This window comes from Porites lutea, chromosome 13 (assembly GCF_958299795.1).
Source record: "Porites lutea chromosome 13, jaPorLute2.1, whole genome shotgun sequence".
NCBI lineage: Eukaryota > Metazoa > Cnidaria > Anthozoa > Scleractinia > Poritidae > Porites > Porites lutea.
The window spans coordinates 26719-43860 of NC_133213.1; the positions used below are offsets into that span (position 1 = coordinate 26719).

The window sequence follows — 17142 nt, forward strand, 5'->3', positions numbered from 1 at the left end:
GGCTTTTCGAGAAGCTTGGGAAACAAAATGGCGGCCAACCCCAACTCTTCTTGGCAGCATTATAACTTTCCAGTCTCCGGGCAAATGAATACGTCACAGTCTTCCATTGATTACGGTAGCACCTCGGTATTAAATATAGATTTGGATAGCCAGGGTCAAAGGCTGGTTGTACATTCAAAACAGTCGCATGATTCGCGATACCAACGACAACGACTTGTCTCGAGGCAGCCCTACAGCTTGCCTTTTCTGGAGCCAAATCCAAAGCCTTGTCTATTCCAGCATTCATTGGCGGATTTTCATTTAAGCAGCTCTCTGCGTAGAAAAGAGCTAAATTTTGAGGCATATTCAGTCCTCGTGGATACTTTTTCAGCTGATCATCCTGATATCATGTATGGAACTGCTGCTGATCTGTTAAAAGAGGAAATGAATCGCCCACCGTTTAGCACTTGTTTAAACAATAAGAACAAGCTGGACTTTTATTTTCCTTGGAAGCGCAGAGAGGATTGTTGTAAACTCTGCTCGAAAATTCGTTACGCTTCTTTGAACAAGGAGAGCAATCCTGGGCAAATGTTGAGACAATTAGGAACGACTTTACCAGACATTTCGCCGAGGTTACTAGAGAATTTGCTCCAAGAAAGTAACGCCCTCGACACTTGCAGATTATATTTTGACACCTTTCTGGGCAATAGCTTGTCTTGTTACGCTCTGGACACAGAACAACAAGCCCTTCTTTTATTTCCAAGTGGCCCTGGCCTGGACGTTTTAAACTTTACACATGTGCCTTGTTCAACTGAACAAAACACTCATTTTCGTCCATTGCTCTCAAAGCAACAGTTTTCCATTCATGGTCAAATACGACAAATTGACTTTTCCTCTTATTCCCAGAAGAATGTTGTCACTGGAATCAGATCACAGTACAACTGTGCATTCTTTCAAAGTTGCCCTTCCATCTCTAATAAAGACAATTCTGTAAGTGGTAGTAAACATGAATCACAAAGTTGATGATAGCCTGTGTCACAGACGTAATCTGACTGCAGTTAGTAATGTCTGGGAAGCAGTAACGATATCCTTGTTCTGGGTTCTCAATGGCCTTAACAAATTACAGGAAATGTGTTCCCTACTTCCCTTCAATCTTACTGGCAAATCAACAATGGCATTTTCAAAAGACCAATTGTGGCATATATTAAAACCTGTACACAGCTGGGGGACCAGAACAAGGATTTCGGGACTGTTTCACAGATGGACTTAAACAGAAGTTTAGTTATGTCTATGGCGCAGGCTAAGTTGATGACTAGCTTTCCTAAAAGTTTTCTTAAAACAAAATTTTGCACTGCCAAAGAAATTGTGGTCAACTTGTCACCAAAGACTTACATAGAAGTGCTATACTTTTGTAGTCTGACAGTTTCTCCTCAAGAGAATGGAAGAAATTACTGTTTGCCAACTATTCATTGAAGGTTTGTAGGAAGAAATTGGTAAGCAAGTTTGGTACCAGAGGATGTTACAGTAAGGTACCTTTAACATTGGGAACCATAGGTTATTGCTGTCTCCTTTAGTTAACTGAAATTAGCAAAGTGTTAGCAAGGATAAAAATTGGATGCATCAGGGGAAAAAAACCTTGTGGTGTGTACAAATGAGGAGCAAACAGTAACATTTGCCCGTTTTTCTTTCCTCTTAAGCCACCTCTAAAGCTTCTTGAGACTGTAGCCCTTACTAAACAAGCAATGTGCATTGCTGTCAGCCCGTATATTCCAGGCGAAAGTGTCATTGTGAATGAAAAGGGTCAAGCATACATTTGGACATGTGACCATGCTCTGAGAATGGTGTGTAACCAGTATCAAGGTAGCCAAGATTCTCCGTGGTTCCAATGTGTTTTTGCCGATAATCCTCGCTGCATTGCAATGGCTGATGTTAAAGGGATGGATTTGCTAGATTTCAGGGTAAGTTAAGACATAAATGACTAAACTATTAATGAGTAATATAGATAACGTAGACATCAACAAGAAAGTTGGGCCTTTTAAGGGCACCTGAACTTCTTTACTACCACTTAAGTTAGCACCCCCCCCCCCAAAAAAAAATTTTTTTGGGGGGGGGGGGTGCTAACAATTTAGTAATTTGGGTAATAAAGCATGTCCACGTTACATGTGTGGTGTACATTTTGCTTTAATTAACTCTTATGTAGTGTAATGTAAGTTTTCTGGACATACAGTTTTGTAAGCCAAGCAAATATGGTGTTGGTTTCCTTTTGTTTAAAATATTTGGAAAAATACTTCATAAGCAGACATACAGTTTTGCATTTTATTCCTGACAATGTTTGGACCCAGAAAAGCAACACTAATAATAATTCTAAATTAGATTCAGAATCATTGTTTTAGTGGAAAGAAAGATCTTCAATATTATTATCTAGAGTGGTTTTACAATATCTTTTTTCCACAGGCAGACTCATTATTTAAAAGGTTTTTCTTTTCCATCCCATCGGATCAAGTGGATTCTTTTGAACGTGTTTCTGCAATTCAGCGTCACCCTAAAAAGCTACATCATTATGTGCTGGCCACAGATCAATCACTCATGATACTAGATGATCGGTTTCTTCAACATCCAGTTCTTACGTGGAGGCATCATAATGACGACCCCATTCAGTTCATCAGTGTTACTTATGATGCAATTCCACATTGTGATGATTCAGTTGTGATGATATCTGGCTCACGTCATGGACAGACACACTGCTTCCAGTACTCTGATTGTAGCCAAGTGACCAGGTTGCCTGTAACAGCTTCTAAATACCTACCACCGCAATCAGTATCCTCACCATGGAAGGTAAACTAAGTTATAAGGCCATGAAGAATACATAAAGGGTTTCCTGAACACATTACCTAGGTGATTTAATATTAACAACAAGATTCTCTTGCCAAACTGTCTGTGAAACAAGGGGGTGGGTGTGGGGTTGGAGATTACGCATTCTGTCAGTTATATTGTGTTACAAGTCCTCAAGTCAGTTTCTTGTAATTTCAGTCTCCAAAGTGGTTACTGTTCATATGATAGTCTTCACATGTGATAGACCTTTATTCAAAGACATACAAGCTCTACATTGAATTTGATGATGGTAATGACTCACAAATTTGATGTTCTGCACCTTGAAAGTGCGTAGTGATTTTGTCACCAGTTGAGGGTAGTTCTCCAATTTAGTTTTAATATCAAATGCCTTGCAAGAATGATTCCCTCCAAATGTCCTTCCAAACAATAAGCTTAATTAATAATTGGCTCAGAGGCTGAGGGGATAAAATTAAAGTAATGACATTGAGATACAGACTTGAATAATTTCTTTTGTTTTATTCCCCACAGGCTCAGAGCCAAGTATGAATTTTAAGAATTTAAAACTGGTGTATTCTATTTAGAACTCTACTCCTCACAAGTGTTTTATGTCACATGTTGTCTTAACCTTGACTAATCAGTCTGACATGTGTTTTTGTTTTTAGGTGTCACCTTGTAATGAATGGCATTATACTGGCCTTTGCAGTGACCAGCTCACTTACTCACCAATTATTGCTTCACGACTGTCTCAACCTCTTATTGGTGTCTGCACCATGCCGCACACCTTCCACCCCCAAAAGGGTTTCACTGTGTTTCAAATGACTGAAGCAGGTGACTTATTTTACCAGCAATTTATCTCTCAGGAATGTAGTGATTCTGAAAAATATCCTTGGATTACAGACAGCAGTGAGCAAAGGAGAAAAGAACTTGGAAAAGAGGCTCAGATTTTGTGTCACAAGTGGGTAGAAATGATAGAAAACCAGGAAAGTGTTTCAGTAGAACCTCTCACATTTCAAGTGGATTATGTAGAGATCGATAAAAAGAGATTCTGTCAGGATTTGTTATTGTTACCAAAGGCTCATTCAAACTGTGCATTGTGCAATGGTGGGCAAACTAAGAGCAGCTTTGAAAAGGAGCAAGAAACAGGTGAATTGACTATCTGTAGAAGGTGCAATTTGGATACAAATTACAGTTCTAAGCTAGTGGAGGGTCAGAAAAACAGAACAGTCCTTACAAAGAGCAGTTTGTCCATTCATCATGAAGTGAAAGACCTTCCGATTTCTCTAGATTTCAGCAAGGCAACTGATCCTCTTAGTAAAAGTCTCTGGTTGAACTGGAACAGTGATGAACCAATACCAGTGTTCAGTGACGAGGAGCCAATAAGTGCACATGTCGGTCAACAAATTCTCAAAAATACCTACAGCAATAAATCAGCTTCACTGGATACCTCAAAACAAGATTCTATAAAGCATCAGGTTCCTGCAGCATTCTCATCTAGCGAACAACAAGCAGCAAATCAGATTGATAATATTGGCATAAAGACAAAACGTGATGATCTGCCTTCACAGGATACAGCGACATCTGAGGTGATTCCACCAGCTAGGCCTAGGCAAATGCACTGGGAACCCAGTGATGGTGAAGTTAATTATTCACCTTCTATGCAGGGTGTGGCCTCATCATCACGATTGAAACCTCTGGGAAACTCACCAAAGAAATCAAAGATAGTAAAAAGAAAATCTGGCCACATCATGGGTTTTTAGCTTAATATTAAGTCCACAAAAACACAAATGATGAAAATAATGATTAAATAAGGTTATATGATACCATAGCTATATTTCTGTGTGAATGTACTGAACAGTGTTTTACTGAAGAGGAAAATTATAATAATTGCTATTTTTGAATCAGCTATGTGACTGAAGCTTATTCTGGTACATGCCATGTGATTTTTCCCATAGCAACAAAAAAACGTTCAATTAAAATATTATTGACAGGTGACCTTTTGGTGAGACTCTCCAAAACCTACCTTATTTTTTAGAATATAAACATCCATGGGGTTTGTCATTGGGCCTCTTGAAGTCCCAGTTGGGACATTTCACATGAGAGACATCTGCACCTCAATTATGACAGAGATGCCATACTGATGATGTAAATCAATGTTTACATAATCTGGTATTCATGGGGATACAGATGTAAATTTGTCATATGTTTCTCCTGGTCTGTTACATTATCATTAAGTTTTCAGCTCCTCCGTGAATGAGAGGCCGCAAAACTCAAATGCTCCTTCTTGCGAAGAATACATTCCAACTTCAGTAGATTCATTGTGTTTACATTTGATTTTTGTGACCTTTTTTATTTGTTGGCCAATCAGAGCTTCTGACCAGATTCTGGACAGAGTTCATGTCATCAGCTGTGTGGCATCTCTGTTGTTGAGATGCAAACATCTCTCCCACAAAATATCTCTTGCAGCGAGGAGTGAGAAGAGACAACTCTATTTACAGGCGAACAGGCTATACAAGGTTCTTCTGGTTTGTGTTAACCTGAGATCATCTCTTCTTACCAGAAAGGAAACAAAATAAACCATCAAATTTCAAGGCCTAATGAAATATGTAGGAATACAGTTTTATTGAATCTTTATTATGTGAAGTGTTACCATAAAACCAAACTGTATAAAGAATAATATTATTTTTCCAGTAAAAAAAGGAAAGATAACAATGTAACACATCCATATTAAATATATTCACACACAAAAGTACGCAACAAAAAAGACATGTGACGTCACAGAAATGGTCAACTCAAAGTTGGCTTTTCTGCATTGGAGCTGTTCTCTGTAATCTGTATGGGTTCAACTGCAGCACCTTCTAAGTCACTCTGTAAACTATCCCTTGGTTCAAACAATTCTTTAGTTTCCGTTCCATTGGTAGTGGCCATTGAATTTTCTAACAGATCGTCCTTCGATTCTTCGTCGCCATCAAGAGCTAGATCGTCATCTTTTCCGTAAATTTCAGGGTATTTAACGAAACATTCTTGCATGTCACGGAACTGAGGAATACAGTCCGATCCTTTGGGATCCGCTTCGCTATAATGAAAACAAGAAAACGCCGCCTTAAATTGTTGTCCACAAGGACCGTAAGCCATTCCTTGTAAACAAGGACAATCCCAGTTTATTTCGCCGTTCGCTTTGATCAAACCTTCCATTTCATCATCTTCTTCTTCTCCAAGTATCACTGTACTTGGAGTAGAATGGTCCTCTTCGGTTACGAAGATCAGTTTGTCCTTACCTATGATTGGAAAACTAGGTTAGGAAAAAGACATAAATGCGACAAATGGGAATAAAAGAATTTGAAATTACCTTCTTCCCTACAATATGACATAATTTTAGCTTTTCAAGCCGGCTGTCTTGACACCAACAAATTTTACAAGTGCACCATGTGCAAATTTGGTAAGAGACTGGCACTAATCCCAAGTTATCGAGGAGGACTGGCACGAAAAGAAAGTAGATACAACATTATGGCGGAAGAACGTAAAAGTGGCGTTTCTTTTTCTTTTTCTAAGAGGAAGCCTGCTATTAAGTCTTACAGCTCTGAAAAGAATGCTCTTAGTATTGATGAAGATAAAGTGAAAGATGATGAAAAAGATTACATCCATTCCGCCGAGGAAAAAGAGTTAAAGAGGTATATTTCTGTTGCTTGTAGCATGGCAGTTTAATTGATTGGTTTGGACTGGGTTTTAGTGTTAACGTAACGACGTTGTATAGAATTATGACTCAGAAGGTAGGTTAAAACTAAATCCTTTTAGCTTATTAACTGAACAATAAATTGACATTAATTCAGATATTCCAAAGGTATCAAAAAAGTAGTGTTGATGTGCTGCATTTTCTTTTTTACTAGATGCTCTGCCTGACAAATGTGAGAACTGGTTTAAATAAATACTTATTGTGTCAACGTAATAACTAATAATGTATACCTCATCTGCTTGTAACTGTTTTTCACTTTACTGCCAGCTCAGATCAGGGGAGGTACTCCTTTAAGGGCTATACAAGTATATGCTGCTAAAGAGGGTATGCTTTTGCCTCTCTTACTCATGAACAGGACATAAAAATCACCCTTTATCTCTGGAAGAGAGCTATATTTTACTTCATTTGACTCTAGAGCATGGTTGATTTTCCTGCACAATTCCTAATTATTCTCAATCAAGCTTAGGTGCAAAATTTGCCCTTTCCTCCTTGTTGTACAACTGAGCCAGTCATAGGAAAAGGATTCCTATTTTTGTAACTGTTGCAAATTCATCTCTTTTTGTCTGTCCACAGTCTCAAAGACTCAGTGGTACACCCCCATAGTAAGTTTAAGGGAGTGCCCACTTCCCCCTGGGACTGCCACAGGGCAAACTCCTTATTTGCCTCATTTCCCTGTAAGCTGTTTGTAACAGGCTTTCTTTGTACAAAAGTCCTGCTTGTGAGTTGCACTCACAGTAATTATTTTTTCATGAATGAAAATAATTAAGTTTATCTTTTTCTGTTTCCAGTGTTAAAGGAGAAAATAAGCAGAAAGAAAAAGTGATTCCTTGTCTGGCTAAGAATCGTTGGATTCTACCTCCTGATTCTAAATTTTCCAACAGTTTAGACAGGCAGGCGGCTGAGGAGTTGATGAAAGGTGAGCTTTATGAACTAACACCTTTACAGGTGGGGGATTCCTGTACCTTACTTTTGCCTTCTAATGAAGTTCATTTCACTGGCTTAAATAGACTCAGGGATGGCAGACTGGGGCAAAGTGAAGGATTACTTGATGGGAATAACCTCAAGCCAGGTCTCAAGATTATTTTTCAGTAATTGCCTCACATTTTGTGGCTGATACAGTGTTATAAATTTTTTTGTTTCAAAGATATTTCAGAAGGTGATAAAGCAGACACTGAAAATGAGAATGTTTCAATTCCACTGCTTTTGAGAAATGCTTTGCCTGATGTTGAGGGATTTGATAAGGATGAAAAGCTGGATATTGCAATGAGGCCAGATCAGGTGAGTTAGCCAGGGATATGAGCAGTACAGCTGTTGTTTTTATTCTCAAAAGTAACTTGCATCTCTGCCAATGCTTTTCCCAGCTAATGCAGCTCATGATAAGGTCTTGCACTGTAATCCATAAGGTGGTGTCTTATCTGATGTGAAACATGCTAAAAAGTTGTCTGCATTTACATTATTCAACCTTTTCACAACAACAAAGAATAATGCCGTGAGTTAATACTTAGAGCTCAATGGAAGACTATCAAGATATGCCTGTGACATCATTTGGTGCAGCCATGTTGCGAGGAATGGGATGGAAAAAAGGAGAAGCCATTGGAGGAACCAACAAAGGGTATGACAATATTCCTATTGTTGTTGTGTTTTATGGAGATGTTGTTGGTTCACTTGACAATTCATTAGTAATTTTACATGAGATAATACCCTTAGTTGCATCTAAGCGTGTACACATGACCAAAAAACATGTTCTAATTGGGTGAAAACGTGACATGTTTTGCCACCAAACTGTGTGAGTCCCTGGAGGAAATGAAACTTCCTCTTTCATAATAAGGTAGGAAGCATACAAAGCGTCATCATAAGCTGGGCTATAGTGATTTCACAAAGTACTTGCAGTTGTAACATATTTACAGTGTAATGTATCAAGACATTGCCAATGTCTTGGTTTGCTCTCAGTATTCTTATTGTGGGAACCAAAGGAATATCATGGCTCATAGTTGCATCGTTGCAACCCTACTCTTTCTCATATGTTAGTTAACTTTCCCAGGTGCTTGAACACCTCAGTCAAAGAGAAGTTCTCTGTTTTCCAATCAGATTGTATTCTTTAGCCTTGCAGAGCCAATAGAGTACATTCCAAGATCCAAGGGATTGGGTTTAGGAGCAGAAAGGAGACCACCTGCAGATGAAAATAGACTTGGAAAGAAACGAAAACCAGGCGACACAGCTTCAAGCAATGTAAGGTCAAGGATTTAAGATTTTTTTTCTTCAAAGCTTATTGAGGTTCGTCCTTTAGGGAATGGCCAAATCTGTTGACACTTTTGAAACATTTTTAAGGACGCATCTGTTTAGTAAGGCTTTTCATTCTTAGTTAGGTTTGCTTAATACCTATACACAACTATGTAATTTTTATTTATGTTTAGCAAAACTTTTAAAGACATACCTTTTAGTAAGGCTTTTTATTCTTAGTTAGGTTTTTTGATATTATACACAACACATGATATAATTCTTATTTATCATTTAGTTATTTTTATCCTATGTATTGTTGTAATGTGCAGTTGATTATCTCATCATGAAAACTGTACAATATAAATTCTTAATTCTTCTTCTTCTTCTTCTTCTTCTTATTATTATTATTATTATTATTATTAACAATGCTGTTTGTATTAATATTTTCTGTGCAAAGGGTGTGGTTAGTTATTGTGTGAATTAATCTTATTTTGTTTTCTGTTTGCAGATGTCAGGCCCTATCAAGGAAGAAAGTGGTCGGGTTAGACACTATAAAGATGTAGGAGAGCAAGTCCAACAAGAAACATCATTGGGTAAATCCAGCTAGGTTTAACTTTGTTGTTATTTAAATATTGTCTGTCAACAGAGCCAGAAAACAGGGAAAAGTTATTATAAAGAGATCTTTTTGAGTGATAGTGAATTTTATTTTAGATTATAGACCTGGAGTAGCAGTGATTATTGAAAAAGGACCTCACAAGAATATATGTGGAAAAGTAAGTATCTTCTTCAAGTGAACTCATTGTTGCCAGTCCCATGTTGATAAATTTATTCCATCTGGCATTTTGACTAGTGAGAGGTGTGTTTTTTTTTTCACAGATAGTGGCTGTAGACATAGATACTTCAAGAATTACTGTTCAACTCCATCTTAGTAAAGAGGTTTGAGAGAAGGAATGCATGTTATGATGAAATAGTATTGCATTGATTGCTGTAAATGTACCTTGTGTCTACAGTTATTACACACATAATACAATCAAAAGGGTTCAATCCAGTACAAAGTTTTTTAATAATTTATTTCTTTTGGGAATTGTATTGTTAGTAATAGATGGTTACTGAAATAAGGATCTTTGATACATGTCCTGCAATCAATGCCAAAAAAATTGAAAGTTGTCGTAGTTGGAGTGAATCTTATTGTATGCTTCATGTAAAAGAAGTCCTTTTTTGAGAGATATTGGAAAACTAAAAGCATCTGATACTAAGAATTCCTTGGTATGTTACTTTTGTTTGAAATGCATGTTCGGTCCACTTTCATCTCTTCTCTGCAGTCCAATAACATTACTGCTTGATGTTTTCTTATTAAATACAACATTTTTTCCTTACAAGTTTTAAACTTGTTGTTTCCTCTAGAATGTTGCAATACATCAATGTAATGCAAGACTCTTAGATGACTTTGAATACAAGACACTTCTATCAAGAAAAGGTAAAGATTTTATAAAAATGGGAAGAAAAAGACCAGTAAATTCTGAGTGTGGTACATGAAATAACAAGTTGATTGTGTGATGAGCTAATAGAAACATCAGAGTTGTCAACAGAAATACAAGTAACGCAATGGTTAGTGGATGAGGGTTACGATACATGACTGGATGTATGTTTTATTTAAGGCCGGGGGCAAACATCGAATCTTAGTCAAACTTGATATATTGAACGTATTAATTTTGAAATAGGCACATTAATGGTGCAACTTTTGCCACAATTAAGTTCAACTCAAATTAATTGGTTGGACTCCAGCATAAGTTTGACTTGCCAAGTTGGATAATGTGACAGTGGGCTGGGGTTCCAGTAAACGCCATTCTAAACAGGCGCTGAACTCAATTCATAAATCATGCAAATTACAAAAATAATTCAAATGTGATGGACTGCGCAAATGTCACAAAAATACCGACTCCCCCATCTGCCAAACTCTATTTCCCCCCTGACGAGCATGCGCTATACAAAGACATTTTCGCCTGGGAATGGCAAGCTATCAAAAGTCATTGCTGACATTACACAGCATGCTGAAAATCTGTTTTTCATGTTTTTCATGTTTCATAAATGCTTGAGATGCGAATTGCCTATTTGCAATAAATGCTCAAATTGCTATTTGCGCTTCCAGGGAGATAAGCTCTTCAGTGATGGTGTCTTTTTCATTTGCGTTACGAATTAGACCCAGTACAAACATAAATGTAGATCTAGATAGCCTGAAAGTCTCTTTAAACGGTTTCTCGCTGTAAGTGGACCATATGTTGGTAAACCAACCAACATTGCATGTTGGAAGCAGTGGCAAGACCGACCCAAGACCGCTTCTTCATTGTTGTCCACTAACAAAAGAACGGTCAAGCATGCTACTTGGAGCAATATATGTCATCTCTGATACACTGTTCTCAGAGCTGTATGTAATTGCGAGTCTTCTCTTTGTATCTTTTGCAATTAATTGCCAAACAAAGGCACTGTATTTTGATGTTTTGCTAAAAAGTCCTAGCAGTAACTAGCCGTGCATCAAGTGTATAGCACAGGGACACCTGCTTATTCCCTTGTTTTAACAAAGTGCAACTTTTGAAAGAGGATCAACAAAGGTTCGACTTTTGCTACCATGCTGGAATTTTGTGGACTCTTTCATGGACCTATCTCTAATTTATTCGACATGACTTAGATTTGACGTTTGCCCCATGCTCAAGGTGCTTTTTCCTTAGTATAGACGTCAGTGAACTTGGTTGAGAGAAAGAAAAGATAGTCTTTCTTGGGTTAACTAGATTTCCCTTTATTGTATAAAATATTTGCAAATAATTTTTTAAGTGAAGTATGAAAACAAAAGAATTAAAAGCTGTCTGGAAATTAGAAAGACCACCAGCGACACAAATGATAGATTGTGAATTGACATTTTTTATCCCAGGACATAGTGCAGTATCCTTCAGGTTCACTTTCATGGTTTTACAGTCACCTCTTATAAGGATAACCTTTCCTCCCTTTTTTTAAATAATAAATCTGTTTTAAAAATGATTTAAGACAATGCAAAGAAGAAGGACAGTAGGACAGGAAAGGAACAAATACGACTGAAAACGGATGGTGAAAATCATACAAAGTAAGCTTTAAACTCTCTTTACTGCGTTGTCATCAATCAGTATTTTTTTATGCTTAAAAATTTATGTTAGCAATGCTAAAACTGCATTTCAACCTCTTGAAGGCAGTCAGACATTTCTGTCTGAGACTGAATTTTGCCTTGATGGATGCAAGTTGTCCTTTAGAGAGATTTAATGAACCATTTTTACCCAACTTCTATTGGTAGAATGGAGAACTATGGGGAGCCCTGCACGACTAACCTTAATCCAATGTACTCACGACACACTGAAGTAGTTCTACTTTTTTACATTAATTTTGAAAGGGTTTTGGAAACTTTGTGGAAATGTTAGAAGGTAAGGATTGGCACATGAGTACTTTAAGACTGGCATCTTTCTTTGTAGAGAAGGGCACCATGAGGGAAGCAAATATCCCAAGAAGGATAAGGATAGCTCTATGAGCAAATCTGGGAACTCAAATGACCACCATAGGAAAAAAGTCAAATGCTGGTTATTTCCACAAACAAGGGTGAGGATCATCAGTGAGGATTATGAGAAAGGCAAATATTACAACAAAAAGGTAAAAACGACTACTCGTGTTGAAAATATTTCACTCGTTCGCTACGCTCACTCATGAAATATTTTTCAACACTCGAAGAGAAATTTCGTATCTCCGCGCGGCCATGTAATGTTCTATTTATTATATAAATTTTAATGAAATACCAAACCATTTCAATAAAGCAGTTTTTTCCTGCGAAAGGCACGATTTATTACGTAGCCATCGCAACGTCGATATTTTCACATGTGAAAATAACATGTTATTTTCACTTGTGAAGATATCATGTTTTCGCGCGAAAGCTCACCTGGTATTCTATTGGTGTTTATATAATAAAAATTAATATGATAATAAATTATACCATTGGTTTGGATTTTCCATTATTATCACTCTGAATATTTTTAAAAAATCAAGGATTCCTCCATGTCTTTGCAAAGGTTCAAATAGTTGATGTGGTCAGCACAGAAAGGTGTGTGTGTCAAACTGATGAGGGAAGGTTTCTTGAAGGTAAGAGCAGAATAGAAGCATGTAAACTTTTTTGTAAAATAGTAAACAGGCAAGATTAAAATAATGAAATAAAAAACACAATGTTCAGGGTACAATTTTTGGGGTGGCTGGGTGAGGACTAGGACAAGATATTGCAAAAATGCAATAAAGAACCTACAATCACAGTGCACATTAAAGAAGCTCTTTTGGTTTGTCTCGTTGCTAAAGTAACTGGCATATTGTGACAGCGATTGAGCAAGAAACAACAGTAAGAGCGTAGTTAGCAACTGGAATTTTTTTTGGTATTCATGCGTTGGTCATTGCAATAAAGACCCAGAAACCCCCAAACGAGTTGTGTATTTATACCAATGACAAAATGTGATTACACAGTTTACCATGCAATATACATGACAATGCTTACATGGCAGCATCACATAAAAGTAAAACCCAACTAAGCTATTCCACCTCTCTTTATTTTTGAAAAAAAAAATCTGTTGATTTGTCTGTAGTTTCTTCGGTTTTGACTCTTTGTTTTGCTGTCTTTGTTTAGACATACCACAATCAGCATTGGAGACAGTTGTACCCAAAACACTGGATTCCTATGTCAGAGTAGTCAAGGGTGATCACAAAGGACAGGTTAGCAACTTCTGTTTTACTTTCTGAAGCTAAAGATGCTAACGGTAAGAGTAAAATAATTATAAGAAATACCAGGCTCCTGCTGTGCACACTTATGCAGCTACTTGTGATGCTAAACATTTTGTCTGAAATCAATCTACTTTGGGGAAAATAATTTATTTTGGGATGGAATCTCCTCTATTTCCAAATTTCTTCCAAAGAATACTGTCACAATAGTAATAAAAATATTAATCGCACTGAAGTACTTCTGAAGTGGGTCATCATCATTATTATCATTATTATTAGCTTGACATACAGATCTGTTCATTTCATTGGCAGCTAGCAGTGTTACTTAAGAGAGACAAATCCGAGGACAGTGCTGTAATACAACTTACGCTGGATAAGAAGGTTGTTACTGTGGACTTTGATGACATATGTGAGCATATTGGGGATGCAAATGAATACTGAAGTTTCAGCTGTTCTCTTGTACTACTGACAGGAGCCAGACAACTGATCAAAGCATATGCAGACAAGATTGTCAAAGAAGATCCTGTCCTGTGTCTCTCTTAAATTTAAGCTATCAAATTTGATCATCATAATGTACTTTCTAGCCTGTGAGCAATTAAGCTGTCTGGTGTCAGAACTCCGGCGATGGGATGTGCAAACTTTGCAAACCCTATTCTGCTGGTCAGTTTCAATATCATTATTTATTACATGAAATGCTACAATCAAGTGGGACAATGACAGCTGAAAGTGAGAAGATGTATTAAAATTTAGCACCAGGATGCTGTGTGGAAGAAAACATTATGTAGAAAGAGAGTGACTGTCCTCAGAACCTCTAAAGGGTGGGGAGTCGTGGAAAAGATCCCCTTCATTGGAGAGGAAAGGATGTTTCTAGATCTACTCATTGAGACTCTAAGTCTTTCCCATACCGGGATTAGATGAAGATGAAAGGGTCAGTAATCCATCACCCATAACAAGATAGTGCATGAAAGGAAAAAAATCTCCTGTATGTTACCCATGGGCACCATTGTTTTCCTTTTGAACGTAGAAACGCAGCTATTTTTACCCAACGTTACTTGTTTTTAAATGTAGAATAATGAATAATGTTAAATAAACTTGTCATTGCTCTTTGGGGGCGGGGGAGGGGAAGTGCTTGTTTGTGTAGTACAGGGGGTATAACAAGCAAAGCTCCAGTAATATAAAGAGTCTACTACCAGCCATTTTGTTGGCCATAAAATATCGAATATGCGAGCGTGTGGTTGTTAGCAGTCCCTTACTGAGACTGGAATGTGGACTGTTGTGCTTAAGTTAGACGTTCTAAAAGTCTTTTTCAGCCGGTTGCTCGGTCAAGATGGAAAACGCGATTTTTTCGCGTTTCTTGCTTGTTCACTTGGCTCAAAGAAGTAGACTTAGGGGCGTGTGTATACCTCAGTCACATTCAGCCGCTGTGAAGCTTTGGATCAAGTTATTTATTTGGATAGCTGAACTGGAAATAAAAAGCATCGTGCTCCCAGTAAAATAGACTTTACACGAACCTGTTTAAAACCTCGCTACCCACTTTCTATTAGGATGGGCTCATCGTCAACCCTCAACTCCACCGCTCAACATACGATACGAAATACTTGATTATCCTCTCCCCTTATGTGATTTTTCAAGAATAATTAAATAAATAATTGAAACGGAACATAACAAGCTATTTCCCATGTTATAATGGTGTTAAAAAAGGTACAATTCTTAAAAAGTTATGCACAACGACAATAATAACTCGCGCACAAAACCAATTCCAATCCCACCCTTTCAGCTTTCAAGAACAAATGGTCCGCCCACAGTTTCAAAAGCCTAATTTATTAGCAATTTCTGAGTTGCCTCTATTTACTCCTGACCGGAACGCGTGACGAACCCCTAACAACGTCCGCGTGGGAGGCTACTCTTAGCCTCCTTGTTTGGTCTTTACCTGGGGTTGTGACTTTGGCAGGGATGTGCGTCGAAAAATAGAGTGAAACCCCTAAAAGGAGATCAACCTGCGCGTGGCTCAAGCCTTACTAATACAGACAAACATTTTCCATAACCAATCAAGTGTTTTTGCGCGGAATAAGCGATCCAGGTGTGTTACTATAAAACCTAGCAAGGACCACCTAAGCCGGATCTTGGGGTAAAGTCACAGCGTGAGGTAGCCCCTTTAACGCCTGTCGATGTTTGTCTAGGTAACAATAGACCTTGTCACGGTTTTCGACGCGATCTTGACGAGTAGGCAAGCGCGTGAGAAATTACAGTGTTTGTGCGAAAATGTTGGGCTGTTTTCTAAGGCTAGAACGGCTGTTCTGAAAAAAATATGATTTGTAAACTAAAGCTTCACTCCTAAGGATTCTCCTGAATAAATTTGAGGGCGTTACATGCACTAGAAGACCTAGAACCACTTTTTAAAATTTTCTATACATTTGTCTAAGAAAGTCCAGGGAAAATCACAGATAAATATGTGGAAAATCTAAAGCAAGCCTCTGGCGAAATTTAAGCACAGGTACGCCCCCTAAATTTTTTAGGACAATCCTTTGCTTTGTAGCTTTAGTTCACAATTGATATTTTTTTCAGAACAGCCGTTTTACGGAAATTATTCGACATTAGATTCTCATACAAACACTGTAATTTTTCACGCGTTACGTGCAAACAAAGAATACGAGGAAAAATAAGACGCGCCTTAAATAAGACGCGAACTTTCCGTATAAACGGCACATTTCGTCTAAAATAAGACGCGACTTAGCGGAGAACACCTGTTCTTAGATAAGACGCGTCTCGGCTAAGACGAGAAAACTTCGTATAAATGACCTTCGCGTCGTCCTTTGCGTGTTACTTAAGACGCGAACGCATAGTACGCATGCGTTAATTTTTGGCGGGAAAATTATTGCTTGCCACACGGCGGACTGGCAGGCTACTGGCAGGGAAAAGTTGTTTACAAATACAACGCGTTTTCGTTGTCTTGTGTATTTTGCTTTATTTTTTTCTTCGCCCAATTACAAAGAGCTCGCCGTTAAAGGCAAAAAGAAACACTTGGTCCATCGCGGAGGAAAAGTATATCTTGTTATTATGTAAGGAGAAGGCAATAGCAGACCTCCTGGACAAATGCGTGACATCTGGTGTGAGGAGACCCTTTTAACTTTAAACTATCACAATTTATATGTACTGATCAAATTGCTATCTTCGTGTCATAAACTTACACTTAAAAAGTAAGTTCAGGTCATTCACATGAAAACGAGTCAAGGACAGAAATAAGACGCGAACCATTTATACGAGCTGTTTTGGTCTTAGGGCTTGTTTACATGGAGGTGGGGGACCCCAGGTAGGTGAGGTAACCCGCTTAGGTGGGGTAACCCGCCTGTCCATACAATCTCTCATTTTAATGTGATCACGTTTACATGTTAGGTGGGGTAACCCGCCACATGTTACCTCACCTACCTGGAGTCCCCCATCTTAATGTAAACAGGCCCTTAGATAAGACTTGCTCGTATAAATGGTCCAGTTCGCGTCTTATTTAAGACGCGTCTTATTTTTCCTCTTATGAATGGCGCTATTAGCTTTCGTTCCGAAAACCGTGAATGAGATCAAAATCTGAAATTTACACACTCCCCGCGCGACGC

The 17142-nt window shown here is 38.0% G+C and overlaps 3 protein-coding genes across 6 annotated transcripts; 2 read left to right on the top strand and 1 right to left on the bottom strand.

Annotated features, from left to right (window-relative positions):
* The first annotated feature begins 23 nt into the window (after nucleotides 1–23).
* On the top strand, nucleotides 24–4817 carry LOC140923036 (uncharacterized). The gene is made up of 4 exons (XM_073373092.1): nucleotides 24–969; nucleotides 1677–1937; nucleotides 2434–2814; nucleotides 3474–4817. Exons 1-4 carry the CDS (start codon nucleotides 28–30, stop codon nucleotides 4566–4568), a joined length of 2679 nt encoding a protein of 892 aa, XP_073229193.1. The 5' UTR covers nucleotides 24–27; the 3' UTR covers nucleotides 4569–4817.
* Nucleotides 4818–5444: 627 nt separating this feature from the next.
* LOC140923037 (mitochondrial intermembrane space import and assembly protein 40-B-like) lies at nucleotides 5445–6246 on the bottom strand. The gene is made up of 2 exons (XM_073373093.1): nucleotides 6158–6246; nucleotides 5445–6086 (listed from the first exon to the last, which is right to left on the bottom strand). Exons 1-2 carry the CDS (start codon nucleotides 6177–6179, stop codon nucleotides 5596–5598), a joined length of 513 nt encoding a protein of 170 aa, XP_073229194.1. The 5' UTR covers nucleotides 6180–6246; the 3' UTR covers nucleotides 5445–5595.
* A 67-nt stretch (nucleotides 6247–6313) lies between these two features.
* Nucleotides 6314–15896, top strand: LOC140922904 (G-patch domain and KOW motifs-containing protein-like). 4 transcript variants are annotated; one of them, XM_073372946.1, is made up of 14 exons: nucleotides 6314–6479; nucleotides 7330–7457; nucleotides 7686–7819; nucleotides 8047–8153; nucleotides 8644–8770; nucleotides 9270–9354; nucleotides 9473–9534; nucleotides 9638–9697; nucleotides 10166–10238; nucleotides 11801–11876; nucleotides 12256–12379; nucleotides 12844–12913; nucleotides 13443–13528; nucleotides 13847–15896. In XM_073372946.1, exons 1-14 carry the CDS (start codon nucleotides 6316–6318, stop codon nucleotides 13973–13975), a joined length of 1425 nt encoding a protein of 474 aa, XP_073229047.1. In that variant the 5' UTR covers nucleotides 6314–6315; the 3' UTR covers nucleotides 13976–15896. The 4 variants fall into 4 exon arrangements, with proteins under 4 accessions (XP_073229047.1, XP_073229046.1, XP_073229049.1 ...); XM_073372945.1 differs by having other exon boundaries at nucleotides 12256–12430; nucleotides 13847–15894; XM_073372948.1 differs by lacking the exon at nucleotides 9638–9697 and having other exon boundaries at nucleotides 12256–12430; nucleotides 13847–15895.
* The last annotated feature ends 1246 nt before the right edge of the window (nucleotides 15897–17142 follow it).